At 38.6% G+C, this 18,159-nt stretch overlaps 1 protein-coding gene across 2 annotated transcripts in view; it reads left to right on the plus strand.

Annotated features, from left to right (window-relative positions):
- The first annotated feature begins 3,579 nt into the window (after positions 1-3,579).
- LOC107551994 (glycogen synthase kinase-3 beta) overlaps positions 3,580-18,159 on the plus strand; it is an 88,183-nt gene continuing 73,603 nt past the window's right edge. For both annotated transcript variants that reach the window (XM_016233803.1, XM_016233804.1), the window contains exon 1: positions 3,580-4,473. In XM_016233803.1, coding sequence (XP_016089289.1) covers positions 4,386-4,473 — 88 coding nt within the window. In that variant the 5' untranslated portion in view covers positions 3,580-4,385. The remainder of the gene's footprint in view (positions 4,474-18,159) is intronic.

Below are 18,159 nucleotides of genomic sequence, written 5' to 3' on the forward strand. Positions count from 1 at the left end.
TTCAGATCAGGACAATTTAGCCCAGGGTTCCTCTCCACTAGGTCCCGCTCTATGTAGTTCTCCTCAGGTAGAGTCTCCAGTGCCATTGGCCTCTGTTGAGCTTCCCGCCATGTCACCAACAGGACGACTGGGTTTTGTAACCAATGAGCAGCTGGTGGAGATCTTGCAGGACCTGAGCGTGGATGCCGTAAGCAGCTCTGTCAAATCACCCGACCGGGCGCGAAGCCTGTCCCTCAATCCGGATGAACTGAACACGGCTCTTTCTCCTCGATCTCCTCTACAGTTCTTCTTCCCCACCATCTCACCCTATCTCATGCGTAAACGCAGACCTCCTTTTTACTCCTCAAGAGTTGGACCTCCCCCTTACTATTTTCCAGGCTCGGTTCCTCCAGGGCGCAGGAGGGCATCAGCACTAATAGACCATGAAAAGTTGAGGGACGATGGCTCTCAAAGACCTGACTTGTGGCATGAGGGAAGGAGGAGGAGAAAGGATGAAAAGGCACAGGCACGACGTGGCTTGGGACAGGAGAGTTGGGAATGTTCTTCTCACAAATGCTCCATAACGCCTTTCACGGGACAGGTATCTCAGCCTGCCTCTGCTGGACTGATAGAGGGGGTTAAACACTCAGAGGAGCTATATGACTAATATTTTAAACATTATGCACTTTTTTCACAGACAGTCATGTTATCTTATGTTTTGAATAAACGAGCATTAGTAATATTTTGCTCGATGCGCCCTCTTGTGGCCTTAGAAGAGAAGCCAAAAGGTTTTCTTCACCCTAACTGAAATTATGCATTTTAAATTCGAATATAATGCGAATTTTGATCATATTTAAGTTCAAAATTCGAATTTAGTTTTTCAGCCATTTTGACAGCCCTAAGACCAACTTTTGGCTTTCATGTGTCTGTTAAAAAAGGTATTTGTTTACACTTATTTCTTCAAGAAAGCTATTATTATACAGTTTCAGGAATATCAATACTCTTTTTAAACCTTTCAAAAATGTAATTCAAAATCGTAGGTTATATGACTGATTTTTACAATCCTATTTACGTTAATTTATTTAGAAACACTGTGCAGCTTAAATGAGAGATTAGATATGGAGGAAATATTCCAATGCAAATACTGTCAGAATATAAATAATCAAAATAAAAACAAACAGCTGTGAAGTTAGCTTTTATTGTGTTCCGTATTGCATTTGAATTCTTATTACGTTCCTTGATCATTTAAAATGGCTCTTGCAGTCCTGTTATTAAAAAAATAGGCTATCATAGAAATCAAATCATTTCAATTGATAAATCTTTCTCTTGCAATATTAAAATGCTTTATTTTGTGCTACATACAACTTTACACAGTCGTTGCTTTGGTTTAGTCAGTCTGTTTATAGTATTTATTTTTGGTTAGTCTTTGTGTGTGGAATTTTTTATTAACGATAATGTTTTATGTTTACCAAGGCTGTTATATATTTGTTTATCTCCTTATTTATCTAATTTACACTCTAAGGAGGAAATGTGACTGAAGAACTTGAGCAGCATACATCATGTTATTTCTTCAAACAGTGTTTTTGAAACTGAATTATTTTTGCTTATATTGCATTTATGTAAATATTTTAGTGTGTGTGAATGTGTTTATATCTCTGTGCCTCTTGTAAACATGTTTTCTCTATGAAGCTAAGTTCGTTATTTAATCTCTCTTTGAAAGGAATGAGCATCTACAAACAAATACATGAACATGATTGCATAAGCATACTAAAAGACTGAATGTAAGTGATGAGATGTGTTTATCATTGTTTGTGCATGTGAATAAATGTGTGTACAACAGTATATACATCTGTGCATGTGTGCAAACACACATCCACACTTGCCCAAGGAAGTATTTGCATTAAGGAAAAAAGAAAAACGCAACTTGCATTACTTGTTCTATTGCAGATGTAGGGCTATTTGTGAAACATCATTGTAAAATGTGCTCAAAGCAGCAAGATCACATCACAGAAAAGAGTGCTAGCAGAAAAGAAGCACAGACATTGTGAAACATCCAGGATGTATACAGTACAATGGTTGCAAATGAAACATGGCACTGTAGATCTAAAGCACAATAATGTTGATGGCGGGGGGAAAGGGAGAATCTGCCCATCTACAAAATGTAAATAAGCAATTATGTTGGATGCAATGTTATGCAAGCCCACTGCAGGAATGTGCAATAATTTTTAGCTGAAACATGCCTGTGTTATGTACATCATCCTTGCACTTGGATATTTATACTTCCCTGCTGTAAAAGGCAAACAGTTAAATAACAACCTTATAACACTTTGCTAATGCATAAGCTGTGAGATTCAAAAAGAAAAAGAAAATGGCAGAGAACTTATCTAACAACACCCCAGCAAATAGTTTTCCTGATTGCTCTTAATACATCACAGGTCAAAGAATACACGCCAACATGGTAGGATCGTTGTTCATCAAATTCAGTATTTACTATAAAAGTATAATGGAATGAACAAACTCATACTCAAACTCAACTATTGATGAACTATTCATTTAAGCCTTTAAAACTGTCCCACATCTGTCATCAACCTTCTAGTAATGTCAGACACAGTGTGAACGGAACACATTTTAGGAGTTCCATGAATATGAAAATGGAACTGCTTGTAAGTAAAAGCCAGACAGACTTGCAAATGACATAGCCATTTTTTAACCAGAGAAGTAAAAGATCACAGTAATTCTGCTTTTTTTAAAAATATTTAACTTAGAAAATATTGTTTTTTTAGCTAAAGGCCCCCACATAATTTATAGTAAATAGTGTTTTTGAACCATATGTAGTAAACTGTATACTGTATATATTATAGTATTTACAACACTTTTTGAGCATACTGTAGTATTAACTATAGTGAACTGATAAACTAAATACTGTAGTATGCTTTAGTTTTTACTAGAGTAAACTGTATACCTTATAGTTGTAGAAATCTTAGTACAGTATTGGGTAAAGTAATTAGTTTATATGACTATAGTTGTTATATTATCACAGCAACTATAGAATTACCACAACAAATCACTTTACTATAGTATGGTTCAAAAACACTATATTATAAATGACTGTAGTATTTTTTAATGTGGGTAGACACATTACATTACGCTGACACGCTAATTAAGTAATTATAATCAAAAAATGATCGAAGACATACGTGAGTGATTTGAAAATTACACTGTACCAATGGCGAAGCGTCAGGTCACGGAAGCGATCGCAGGAACTCAGCTGACTAGCAACAGTGCAGCTTGGTTACTTTTGCGCCGTTGATGCTTCTTCACGATTGGCCCGTTTGTTTTCCTCGGTTACGCTTATTGGGTGATTTTGCAATCGGTCATTCCACGCGCCCGCCCACGTTCGATTTCCGCGCGTCATCCACGGCTGCAGAACCCGGACAGATTGGCAAATTACGCCATGTGTTCTGCGGACAAACGCATTCGATTGGCTGAGTGTCTCGCCGACGCCCCGCCCATCTGCAAGGAACGCCGCCGGATTGGCTGGCTCAGACCTCCCCAGGCCTTCCTGCGCGTTGCGTTCACATTTGTCCGATTCTTGACGCAGCGGTGTGGCGTAACCCCAGCTGTGCTCCCGTTCAGCTCTACTGCAACTCTTGCGCACACAGCGCAGTTTACGTTCATCGCTCGGAGTGACAAAGAGAACGAGCACAGATAGACGGAGAAGAAATAAAAAAGGACATTTCTGAATTACCGTGGGGATTCTGAGCACCGTTTCCTTTCGGAACCTCACGTGTGGCTCATTTCTTGCATTACCCGCGTATATTTTGGATTTCTTATTTGTTCATCCATGTGCATGGAGTTAAGTGGCTCGAGAAGGATAGCAGTCTTGAAATTGGGCAATTGGAAAATTCTCAGTATCGTTGGTTAGAGCAAGGAAGCCGCCATGGCTGGTGCTACTGGGTCGCCGAGTCTCCTCCTCAGTATATGAACAATACTGAATGGTGATGAAAAACCACTCCAATTTCTCAGCGTCGTGAGGGTATTTTAGACACGGGCTGTGTTCTTTGTGTAAATCTCTGTTCCAGTCAGAGAGAAAGAAACCGACGAGGATCGGTGGGTTTTGTTTCGAGGGAAACTGGGAAAAGGCCAATTTCATGAGCGCGTTTATCTGAGGTTTCAACCCTGAAGACGATACTAATAGTCACAGAAAAGCGACCCCGAGGAAAATGATCTGAAAGCGCTTGAGAGCTCACTGAAGAAAACGTTCGCGGACAGCCGGGTTGCTTTCGCACCATTTTCCTTATTATTTAAGTCGGAGGCAAACTGCTTGCCGTGAGTCGAAACGGATTCGTTCAAGACAACCGAGCGCATTTTACTCTTGAGAGAAGCGTGGGATTTCGGATTGGAAAATGTCTGGTCGGCCCAGAACCACCTCCTTCGCAGAGAGCTGCAAGCCAGTGCCGCAGCCGTCGGCTTTCGGCAGCATGAAAGTCAGCAGTAAGTATGATTTTTGGACGCCGGGAAATCTGCTTGTAGTGCTTTGGCGAGGCCACTCGTGCTGTTGACCGAGCCTGGTCGCTTTAATGAGCGAGAATGGCGCATCTGTGCGCATCGACCGAGTCGGGCACATGAGCTGAGATTTGAGTTTCACCTTTGGGTGAAATACGACGTGCCCCATTTTAAATCGGTCGGCGTGCTTTATCCCACAGCTGAGCCGAGACCGGGGCCCCGCCGTGGGTTAAACGGGCATGACTGGCACTGGTTTCTGTGCGTTTTAATGTTAAGGTCTTGATAGTACAGGAGTCTTAATCAGTCTGGAGATGAACAGCCACGGAGTTGAGGCTGTAGTTAGCCCTCTGACAGCAGCTCGCCATAATACCACTTTCTTTTTTAAAATTAGCATCTGTCTTATATTTGGTACTTTTCTCATTACTAGTCATCCAATAGTTATAATAGATATTTTTCTACAACAGCTTATTTTTAAGTACTACAGTATTGGCTAGCATGTTTTAATGTTTTCTAGTATTGATTTTTCAAAATTAAGCAATCCAATAATGTCTATTTAGTTAGTTATATACTTATGAAGCCATACTAGTAATTATTCCTTTGCTACTAAGGACAGTCAAGTGACCAGTAATGCTACTGGTAACATATTGTAAATTCTATAATTTTATCAACTGCTTGCCTCCAACTATGTGTTCCGGTTGTTGCTGGCACATATTCTAGCTTTATTGGTATGTATTTATTATATATTTGTATCTGTTTAGGAGATATTCGTAACTATGACAGACATCACTAGTAACAATTCTTATTTAGGTTTTTATTTTTATTTTACACTACTGGTATATAATAACTAGTTAGAATTGCTACTTTAGTTCAATTTTATTAGTAAGTTTTAAATGTTACTAGTAGCTTTGCAATATAGGTCTAATTAACAGATACTGGCGTCTATTCTAATTATAATAAAACCTGGAAAAGATACTAGATTTCAGTAGTTATGAGTAACTAAAGAATAAGTACTTGTAATTAATAGGGTGGGTGATATGGATGTAATTTTATGGCACAACATGAGTATAGTTTTACTGTAACAATATATATTATGACAGTTTTTTTTGTTAGTATTTGCTTTAAAATAAGTTTCTGTAATATAAAAAATTTCACTACATTGCAACTTCACATGAACGTATCCTTGACCACTGATAATCTGACAAATTTCTACAGGTCTATGATTGAACTGGTGTATTGCCCACCCCAAATACTTATATAGTTATGAGTAAATCTGAAATCGAAATACATACTAGTCAGAAGCAACTAGTTGATATGTGACACACAGATCCTAATAAAATTCACTGGAAAATATTTGGGGTTGTCACAATTGGCAAAGAAAAAATTACTAATGAATATGTATCAGTTACTAAAAAAAAGATACTAGCTATAATTGTAATAAGTAGTAGTATCTAATGAAGAGTTACTAGTGAAAAAAATACTAGTTGTTATTGAATTTTGTTCTTGTAATTATAGGCACTATGTAATTTTCGCCACTAGAGGGCGCGTATTCAAAATAAACAGAGACAAAGGCGTAGTTTGATGACGCAGTGACTGAGTGTGGAATCATGGGAGTTGTCGTCTTCATCCCCACAGCCGATGCAATCCGACGGGACTCGGGCAGAAATCATGTTCATGGATGAGCTAATGATTTATTAACGTAGTAGAATGAAGCAGGGTGAGGCTGAAAGCCGTCGAAGCGAAATGAGGCCGCTGAACGAGCATGACACACGGCTCAAAAGCAGCTAAGCTTTTATTATGCCACAGTCGACCACTTCCGCTCCTTCTGGTCATGCGTATGTGGTTGGTAAAGCAGCGCTGTTTTATCATACTAGATACATTTGAAAGTTCTGTTATAATGCTACTCTGTGCGGTCGTCACCTGTCTAATAAAACGCACAACATATTAAAGCCCTTTGGGGTTTCCATGTGGTCTACAAAGCCGGAAATCGAGGGGTTATGACGTCATTGGCAGGCGACACAATGACACTATGGACACGCTCCGTGTCACTAGTTAAAATTGCTTATTTCTCTGGATTTAAACATTCTTCGAAACATTTGGGATAATGCAAGTACACAAGTCAGCAAAATATATAACACTGTTCTAGTGGTTTTTGGATATTTTAATAAGAAAACGTACATATTGTGCCTTTAAAGCTGCAGTCCGTAATGTTTTTTTGGTTAAAAATGATCCAAAATCAATATTTGAGCAAGTACTTAACCAGCCAGTGTTTAAAACTATCTCCTTACTTTAGCCCGATTCACAATAGTAAGCTTATAATAATGTTTTCTAGTAATTGCTTATAGTGATGCTTATAATGGTAGGTTTTCGCGGTAAATCCGAGCATGCCGCTGCGTCATGACATCACGTCTGTAAACAAGGATTGAGTCCCGGCTAATAGACTATCGCATGCGAGGATCCTGCAGGTGGCGGATCGTTAAACTTTTCTCACAGCAGCTGGAATAATTACATTTATCATTTTGATTGTAATCCAGAAAGGATTATGTGTTTATGAAACACATGTGACTGAAATAAAATTATTCCAGTTTTAAATGTGCCTCTGATTACAGATAGCCTGGGATTACATAGGATTTGTATTTTAAAGAGAACCCGTTCGAAGAAAGAATAATTTGCTTTTTGGGTTAAAATAATTTCTTAATATGAAATTCTAATGGTATGACAATTAGAGATTAGAGCAGGGGTGCCCAAACTCGGTTTTGGAGGGCCGGTATACTGCAGAGTTTAGCTCCAACCCTAATTAAACACACCTGAATTGGCTAATCAAGCTCTTAGTTGGTATGTTAGAAACTTCCCGGCAGGTGTGTTGAGGCAAGTTGGAGCTAAATTCTGCAGGACACTGGCCCTCCAGGACCGAGTTTGGGCACCCCTGGATTAGAGACTAGGCATGGGCCGATTACCGGTTTCAAGGTATACCGTGATTTGAATATTTCACGGTTTCAAAACCACTAATATTTTCCGTTATAACGTTCCTGCGGTATGCGCTGTTTTTCATGTCTCCTCAAAGACTTAGGCTACGTCCACACGAAGCCAGAGCTTTCCCTATCCCATATTTTTTTTCCACTAGTCTCAAGAAATATCTGCATCCACACGAAACCACAAAACGATGTAGTATATATGCCAGACCAGCATGTTCTGGACTTGCACAAACTGCGTTGCAATGCAATCATTTTCCAAAATGCCATTTATGTGAAAATATGAAGTCTGTAAATGCCCGTTAACACAGGCCAGAGATGCTGAAGATGGACACACAGAGAAAAATACTGTAGAAGGCAGATCACTCACGGTTCATGATGCAAGAACTATTGGAAGAAGATCCTCAATATTGATTTGGGGGTTTATATGAATGTTTGATGGGAACTGACTGTCTTCAGAAAAGTTTACGTGGTATTTTCTTTTCATCTCGTCTCTGTATAGTTCATATTAAAGCAGTGTTAAAGCAGTAAAAAGGTTTTTTTTTTTAACCCAGTCATTTAAAAGTAACACATTTTAGAGCTGTAACAACAATACCGTGAAACCGTGATATTTTTGCTTAAGGTTATCATTCCGTCAAAATCTAATACCGGCCCATGCCTATTAGAGACTGTACAGAAATTAAAATCTACACACTACATACATGTAGTCACGCAATGCTGATGTTGTTAACATTAACAATTTGAGAACAAAGTATAACAATAATAATTTGCACGGTTTGATGTGATATGAGCTAATCGATCGTCAGATTTAATCACCATTGGTAGCGCGATTTATTGTAATGCTTTTTTTCCTCAGTTGGTCAGAACAAATGTGGCAGACTTGTTACTTGTTCTGATGACAATATTCTTTTTCTATGAAAATTCTTATTTGGGTCATATATTCCAAGACGTAGGCGAGAATGTTATTCCTAAATGTTACAGTATCCACACCGTTGCGGTGACTGACAGCCACACATTCACCTCAAAACTTTAGATTCATGCACGCTGGAGCCGTGCCGGCGCACAACCCACGCAATGAAAATAATTCCGCAAGTAACTGCAATTGCAGGTTTCAAACAGAGATGGCAACAAAGAGGCAAAACTTACGGACTGCAGCTTTAAAAAAAGTAGCAGTAAAATAGTTATTTTAAAAGAATAATTTTGAAATGGCTTTCCATACACCTTGTTATAGGCCTCTAACCTTTTTGAAAATAAAATTCAAATTGTTGCTCATGATCCTGTGGCCCTTTAGAAGGGTTCATACCTTTCACCCTATTAGCTACATCAAGCAGTGATCTGGACACAACTTTGTAACAAAATAAATCACATGGTCACTTTATATGTCTGTATTAATCATAATAATATGGTTTTAAAGAGTATTTAGCTGTGCAGACCCAGCGCACTCCTGCTCACCCTTAACCAATTCTCGGTTTCATTACATTACTTGAACTTTTTATTGATTGATTGATTTATTTAAAAAAAAAATTTTTTTTTAAACTAACAGTACAGAAGTACCAGTTATTATATAAAATTAGGGATGCTCCGATCAGGATTTTTGCAGCCGATACGGAGTACCGATTTCTTGTCATGGTGATCGGCCGATACTGATGCAGATTCTGATGCTTCAGGATTTATACAGATGGTTTCAATGGGCGCATGCGCCTGGCCCGAAGTTAACTTCTGGTCTGTTTTTGTTTATCAGTCTGGCTATGGCACTGGCTACAAACGCAGTTAAAGTTAAGGTGATGAGTAGACTGAAGTTGGGCTCAGGTGGTTGTGCTGTGGGATGTGTTTCCCATACATTTATTTATTTGTGGCGCTCACCACAATATCAAAACTGACGGATTTTTCCAAAAGGCTTGATTGAATAAACATGAGCATATACTGCACTTTTAAAAATCAAAACGAGGTGCGGGTGTTTTTATATCACTGTATTTCTGAAGGAAGACTATCTATAGAAAATTTTCGATGTCATTTTCATTTCATCTTGCATGTTATATGCCTGATAAAGCAGCGTTTGTGAGCTCAGCGCTGCTTTATGTACAGCTGTTACTGGGGAAACCTCTGTTTTTGTTCCGTCCTCCACACTGTGACAACTCCCAAAAGACTATTTTTAACCAAGCAGCGCGGAGAGCCGCTTCAGAAACGTGCCGCGACTGGCTGATAAACACAAGCACTGACTAGAGCGGCCACAATCAGCTCCGGTGGCTGTGGAGCCGTAATGTGCCGCAGATGCGTGCAGTGAGGCGCAGATCAGCTCTAACGTCACTGAATCTGCTGTTTAGATGAATCATGCAAAACATGCACGACAAACAGCGAGTTTTTCATTGTTTCTCAAAACGTCATAGCATTGCCACACCGGCGATGACATGACTGCGGCGCCAAATCATTTATGTCCCCACGCATCATGTATGTCGTCACGCATTGACATCATCAAATTGTGATCGGTTCCTGAGATCGGCCAAGTTGGTGAGTACCGATCGAGTCATAAAACGCTGTTTTTCATGTCTCCTCAAAGACTTAGGCTACGTCCACACGAAGCCAGAGCTTTCCCTATCCAATATTTTTTTTCCACTAGTCTCAAGAAATATCTGCATCCACACGAAACCACAAAACGATGTAGTATATATGCCAGACCAGCATGTTCTGGACTTGCACAAACTGCGTTGCAATGCAATCATTTTCCAAAATGCCATTTATGTGAAAATATGAAGTCTGTAAATGCCCGTTAACACAGGCCAGAGATGCTGAAGATGGACACACAGAGAAAAATACTGTAGAAGGCAGATCACTCACGGTTCATGATGCAAGAACTATTGGAAGAAGATCCTCAATATTGATTTGGGGGTTTATATGAATGTTTGATGGGAACTGACTGTCTTCAGAAAAGTTTACGTGGTATTTTCTTTTCATCTCGTCTCTGTATAGTTCATATTAAAGCAGTGTTAAAGCAGTAAAAAGGTTTTTTTTTTTAACCCAGTCATTTAAAAGTAACACATTTTAGAGCTGTAACAACAATACCGTGAAACCGTGATATTTTTGCTTAAGGTTATCATTCCGTCAAAATCTAATACCGGCCCATGCCTATTAGAGACTGTACAGAAATTAAAATCTACACACTACATACATGTAGTCACGCAATGCTGATGTTGTTAACATTAACAATTTGAGAACAAAGTATAACAATAATAATTTGCACGGTTTGATGTGATATGAGCTAATCGATCGTCAGATTTAATCACCATTGGTAGCGCGATTTATTGTAATGCTTTTTTTCCTCAGTTGGTCAGAACAAATGTGGCAGACTTGTTACTTGTTCTGATGACAATATTCTTTTTCTATGAAAATTCTTATTTGGGTCATATATTCCAAGACGTAGGCGAGAATGTTATTCCTAAATGTTACAGTATCCACACCGTTGCGGTGACTGACAGCCACACATTCACCTCAAAACTTTAGATTCATGCACGCTGGAGCCGTGCCGGCGCACAACCCACGCAATGAAAATAATTCCGCAAGTAACTGCAATTGCAGGTTTCAAACAGAGATGGCAACAAAGAGGCAAAACTTACGGACTGCAGCTTTAAAAAAAGTAGCAGTAAAATAGTTATTTTAAAAGAATAATTTTGAAATGGCTTTCCATACACCTTGTTATAGGCCTCTAACCTTTTTGAAAATAAAATTCAAATTGTTGCTCATGATCCTGTGGCCCTTTAGAAGGGTTCATACCTTTCACCCTATTAGCTACATCAAGCAGTGATCTGGACACAACTTTGTAACAAAATAATTAACCAATTATTAAAATAACCAATTCTCGGTTTCATTACATTACTTGAACTTTTTATTGATTGATTGATTTATTTAAAAAAAAAAAAATTTTTTAAACTAACAGTACAGAAGTACCAGTTATTATATAAAATTAGGGATGCTCCGATCAGGATTTTTGCAGCCGATACGGAGTACCGATTTCTTGTCATGGTGATCGGCCGATACTGATGCAGATTCTGATGCTTCAGGATTTATACAGATGGTTTCAATGGGCGCATGCGCCTGGCCCGAAGTTAACTTCTGGTCTGTTTTTGTTTATCAGTCTGGCTATGGCACTGGCTACAAACGCAGTTAAAGTTAAGGTGATGAGTAGACTGAAGTTGGGCTCAGGTGGTTGTGCTGTGGGATGTTAAAAAAAGTAGCAGTAAAATAGTTATTTTAAAAGAATAATTTTGAAATGGCTTTCCATACACCTTGTTATAGGCCTCTAACCTTTTTGAAAATAAAATTCAAATTGTTGCTCATGATCCTGTGGCCCTTTAGAAGGGTTCATACCTTTCACCCTATTAGCTACATCAAGCAGTGATCTGGACACAACTTTGTAACAAAATAAATCACATGGTCACTTTATATGTCTGTATTAATCATAATAATATGGTTTTAAAGAGTATTTAGCTGTGCAGACCCAGCGCACTCCTGCTCACCCTTAACCAATTCTCGGTTTCATTACATTACTTGAACTTTTTATTGATTGATTGATTTATTTAAAAAAAAAATTTTTTTTTAAACTAACAGTACAGAAGTACCAGTTATTATATAAAATTAGGGATGCTCCGATCAGGATTTTTGCAGCCGATACGGAGTACCGATTTCTTGTCATGGTGATCGGCCGATACTGATGCAGATTCTGATGCTTCAGGATTTATACAGATGGTTTCAATGGGCGCATGCGCCTGGCCCGAAGTTAACTTCTGGTCTGTTTTTGTTTATCAGTCTGGCTATGGCACTGGCTACAAACGCAGTTAAAGTTAAGGTGATGAGTAGACTGAAGTTGGGCTCAGGTGGTTGTGCTGTGGGATGTGTTTCCCATACATTTATTTATTTGTGGCGCTCACCACAATATCAAAACTGACGGATTTTTCCAAAAGGCTTGATTGAATAAACATGAGCATATACTGCACTTTTAAAAATCAAAACGAGGTGCGGGTGTTTTTATATCACTGTATTTCTGAAGGAAGACTATCTATAGAAAATTTTCGATGTCATTTTCATTTCATCTTGCATGTTATATGCCTGATAAAGCAGCGTTTGTGAGCTCAGCGCTGCTTTATGTACAGCTGTTACTGGGGAAACCTCTGTTTTTGTTCCGTCCTCCACACTGTGACAACTCCCAAAAGACTATTTTTAACCAAGCAGCGCGGAGAGCCGCTTCAGAAACGTGCCGCGACTGGCTGATAAACACAAGCACTGACTAGAGCGGCCACAATCAGCTCCGGTGGCTGTGGAGCCGTAATGTGCCGCAGATGCGTGCAGTGAGGCGCAGATCAGCTCTAACGTCACTGAATCTGCTGTTTAGATGAATCATGCAAAACATGCACGACAAACAGCGAGTTTTTCATTGTTTCTCAAAACGTCATAGCATTGCCACACCGGCGATGACATGACTGCGGCGCCAAATCATTTATGTCCCCACGCATCATGTATGTCGTCACGCATTGACATCATCAAATTGTGATCGGTTCCTGAGATCGGCCAAGTTGGTGAGTACCGATCGAGTCATAAAATATGATTATCGGCTGATGCCGATCGATCGGAGCATCCCTATATAAAATATATAATATTTTTATAAAAGTGCTTTTAAGTGTCCAGATTGACAGCACTGGACGTTTCCTTTTTAAATTGGGTTGAATTAAGTAGTGGTTGTTTAGCCAACCTCCTAAAACTACGCATTTGACCCAAAAATGTTCACAAGCAGGAATCATCAGTAACATATAAATAGCTAATTTTAGTTTACCTCAACTGCCATTGATATGATGGATGTTGTTGTTATGGTCCTACAGCTGTGCCATCTGTTTTCAGACAGATGTCTCTTTGTCCCCTCTTCTGTCATAGTAATAGAGATAGGAATGTGCCCATTCAGAAGTATTTTCTCACACCTTATTGCTATATGTCCAGCATTACAATTGTGCGCATTCACAGTGCAACAATAGCCAAAAAAGTTATTTTGAGATATAATGTAGTATTGTTCACTTAAAGTCAACATGAAGTCAAAATTGACCCTATTCACTTTCTAAATGCATGTTCCTGATCCTATTGTTGAAGAGTCATTTGATAAATATTATTCCATCATCCATTTGTCTTGGCAATCTTTTATCAAAATGTAATTATGTGCTCTGCCCATAAAACGTCTTTACCTCTCGGCTGACGTCCCTCTTCTTAACCCCTCCCCTTTTTGATCCAATCAACTCCCAATGGATTAAACTTTTTTTTTTGGGGAGAATATTCTGTCTTGGGGTCAGACTATGTAAAATTATTCTTAGAAACAACATTTCATGTTGACTTTAAGGTATGAGATCAAATAGTAGACTACTTCACAAAGTTCAAGGAACAAATTTAGTCAGACTTTTAGCGCATGCTTCTTATTTTTGCCTCAATTGTTATCTTTATTTGTATAGATGCACCGATTGCAATTTTCTTGGCCGATTCCGATTTCCGATTTTTTTTTTTGTTAGTGTGATCTGCCAATACCGATTTTTGCCGATTCCGATTTTCTTTCTAAGAACTATAATTGACAGCATATACAAACAAAAATCTACTTTTCTTCAACGCAAAGTTTTATTTTCATAAAAAAACAAGTAAAAAGTCAGTAATAAAATAAGAACACAAAAAAATGCAATAGAATAAAGAGAGCTATGAAACTAAGTTTTTCAGGTTAAGTAAGTTTTTATTCAGGTAAGAAATACTACAGAAATTAAAGTAATCAAATGTAAAATAACACATCCAGTGTTATTTTACATTTGATTACTTTAATTTCTGTAGTCTTCAGTGTAAAAATTAAATACAGATTAATGCTTACCATTAAAGTTATAAAACGTATTCAGTCAAGAGCAGAAAGTGATTTTCTTTGTCTTTTGTTCTTTGATTAACATGACAGACAGCAGCAGGAATATTGGACTGCGGTCCCTTTAAGAGTTTATGCACGGACCCACCTGGTCTTTTCACGATCGGATTGCTAGGCCCATGTTACACAACATGCGCTCTCTTTCTCAAGTATTTAATGTTCTAAAAATGACTGTTTAACTGGATACTCGCCAAGATGGGCATTTTGACAATTTTGTATATATTTGAACGTTTTAGCGCAGTTAGCCACTCAATTTGGTATTTGTGGCTCACAAGCTGTTTGAGACCGAGTGCGGCTTGTGTGCGCTCCACTAATATTAATCAGTTCTGGTGCGCTCGCTTTTGGTGTAAGCGAGAAACCTGTGGGAATGACTAAAATAATGCTCAATACAAGCATTTAACCGGAGAGAATGAGACGTGTGTGTGTGTGAGAGAGAGAGAAGGGGTCGTCGGAGAGAAGAGCGCGAGAATGTGCGGCTGACGTTTATTGCCTGTGCCGCTGGTAACAAAACGGATCGCCATGGAATCAGAAACAAGTGAGACTGATCGGCCGATCACCGATTCGGGCCGATCATGAGGAAAATCGGCCGTTTCCGATCCCTGGCCGATCGATTGGTGCATCTCTATTTATTTGTCAATCTCATTGTGTGCTTGCACATTTAGTTCTTCATTGATCTTATTCACCCAATTGATTTGATTTGTGTGCCTCAATCTGAGCTGATGTTTAGCTGTCCAAAGCGGCATCCCACAGCAGTATAAAACACTCTCTCGTATCTCTCTCTGTGGATTCGGTAAGGCGGGTGTCACCTTTCACCCCACTCCATTATGATCTGGCTCTGTCAGCTTCTGTGGGTGTGTGGAAGCTTTCCTGCACCCTCAGCACAACTCCTTGTATCTTTGCACGTGTACATCCATACTGTCTTTTGCAATCACAAGTAGCATTCTGCAGTAACTTATGGACTGGAGGCATCATTGCTTCAGCAGCGGTTAAGTAGTTTTTTCCCCCCCTTAAACAAGTTTGCAGAATATTGCGTTTTGATGCGTATATGAACTTAAAGACTCGACAAAATAAAAAATTCTAGTCCAGGTTAATCCGTGTATCATTTGATCATTTGTTTTTTTTTTATTTAAAGGGGTCATATGATGCTTTTTTTAAAGATCATTATTTTGTGTATTTGGTGTAACAGAATATGTTGACATGCTTTAATGTTCAAAAAACACATTATTTTTCAAATACTGTACATTATTGTAGGTCCTCTATGCCCCGCCTCTCTCAAACGCTTCGTTTTCTACAAAGTCCCTCCTTCCACAGTAGCTGATTCAGAAGCGCCAGATTGTCATAGCAAAGTCAGAATTACCTCCTCTCCTAGGTTCACGAAACGGTCGTCCATAAAATGCATTGCTGTTCTGTTGTAAGTAATCTTAAAGATTCCTAATAGGGCTGAACGATTTTGGAAAATAATTGATTTGCGATTTATTTTTATTTTATTTTTTACCAATATTGCGATTTAATATGCAATTATTTTTTAAAGCTCTTTATGTTCTAAGAACAGTGGTTCTCAAACTTTTTTGGTCACGCCCCCCCTTTAAACCTATAAAATATATATATTTTTTGTGGGTTTCATGCTGTCCACTAAGGCATAGGACACACACCGCGTCAGTGTAGAGCTGTTGCGGCGCGGCAACTGTAGTGTCTGGTATAGACTCAGTGAGTGAAGCCGAGAGCAAGATATGCCTCGTCATATTTTCTGCATTTAGCTTTTAAATGGCCAGCACCTGCCTGGGTCTGTGCGACTAATGGCTCCTTTTTCCGTTTTTTTTCCAAAAAATGAGAATTCAGCTTAAGTTTTCATTTTTTGTTCATGGGTGGAAAAATTAATAAACAGCTTGAATATTCAATTTCTACATGTGGGCGGGAATTAAACGCCCCTTTCTGCAGTAAGTCTGTTTGTTTGTTTAATTAATTTGTTTCAAAACAAGTATTTTATGAACCACAGGGAATATTCGTCTTTTAAAAGGCTTCATTTAGATTATTTTACATTAAATGCATCATATAAGTCACTTTGAAATAAATCACAGTTGGCCTATGTATCATGATAAAAAAAAAGCGACTTTACAGTCTAGAAATGCTTTTGACTATAGCAAGTTATTTATCGGACCCCCTATCACTTTAAGAACCGCTGGTCTACACAGAAGAAAGACCTGTCTAGACTCTGCCCCGGTATGAGTTGTCGAGTAGGGCTGTGCGATTTGGGGGGAAATATCAAATTGTGTTGCCAGATTACATCCTCCCAATAGAATCCATCAAATTGGCACCATTATAGTTTACATTAAAACCAAACAAATTCCCATTATAACCCTGGAATCCATTAAATTTGTTAGTGTATTTTGGGAGGGGTTCTTTTGTTTTTTTCTTCAGCAGGCAAGATTATAATGGTATAACTACTTTTACAGAATTAACTTAATTACTGAATTTCACAGAAAATATATATTTATTTTTTATAAATAAAGAAATATTTCTTAAGTCAATTATTAAAGTATTACATTGATTTATTCATTTTAAGTATTTGGGATTTTAAGAACAAGTGGAAAATGAGCTGAATGTTTCATTTCATCCAAGTGAAATTAGCAAGCAGTTAGACTGAATTTACATTCGTTTTAAACGCAGAGCCAGGCGCGAGTCGACACGGGTTGCGCGCGTGGGTCAAGCCTCATCCATACTGCCAGATGCGCTCGTGAAGACTTGCGGTGCGGAGCCGGGTGCGAGTATAAACGAGCATTACGAGACCGGCTGCGTGAGTGCGGCAAGCATGAACGGCTCGTCCGTGACGCGGGATTCACGCCGCGTGGTGCAGAGAGGAGCGAGTATGAGAAGCATTCACAGACACAGGCTGTGTGTGCGCTGTTCTGAATTGGGAATAGCCAACATGCATTATAAACTTAATTCTGTTTGATGAGAAAAATATGAAATTGATAAAATGGGTTATTAATCCGTACAACTGCAGCAGCAGAGGACTATTATTCTGCTGCGTGATACTGCAGAAGAACTGATGACGGCACTGTTTGGTCTTCACCTGACCAATCAGCAGAAAGGGGCGTTTAATTCCCGCCCACATGTAGAAATCGAATATTCAAGCTGTTTATTCATTTTTCCACCCATGAACGAAAAATGAAAATTTAAGCTGAATTAGGGCTGGACAATAATTCAATATCAATATGTATCGCGATATAATTTTTTTCAATAACGGTGATATGATTTTTAAACACATTTCCGATATTTCGATATACATTACCAGTGTTTCCCATACATTGATTTATTTGTGGCGTTTGACTTCGTTGAATAAACATGAGCACTGCACTGTTTGTATGAAGGTTGAATACCAACAAAAGGTGAACATTTATTTATTTGCGCCATTTTTTTCCTAAAATATTATATAGTTTTGTAGGAGTAGGTTTCATAGAGTTGGCAAATTAATTTTTCATAAGTTTGTAGGTACAGACATCTGTTGTGGCCGTTCTTGGCCAGTTTTATGAGGCTTTTTTAATAGTGTTCATATCGATATCGGAATGATCGTATCGTATATCGTATTTATATCGAAATTAAGAAATATATCGTGATATAAATTTTGGCCATAATTTTGGCCAGCCCTAAACTGAATTCTCGTTTTTCGTTTTTTTGTCAAAAAAGGAGCCGTTTTCTAATTTTTCTACTTTCAATATTAAATCAAAAAACGAATGATACAAGGATTCAGGTTGGTTAGCTTCATACCTTAGAGGT

Source organism: Sinocyclocheilus grahami, unplaced genomic scaffold, assembly GCF_001515645.1.
Source record: "Sinocyclocheilus grahami isolate Dianchi unplaced genomic scaffold, SAMN03320097.WGS_v1.1 scaffold439.1, whole genome shotgun sequence".
NCBI classification, from domain to species: domain Eukaryota; kingdom Metazoa; phylum Chordata; class Actinopteri; order Cypriniformes; family Cyprinidae; genus Sinocyclocheilus; species Sinocyclocheilus grahami.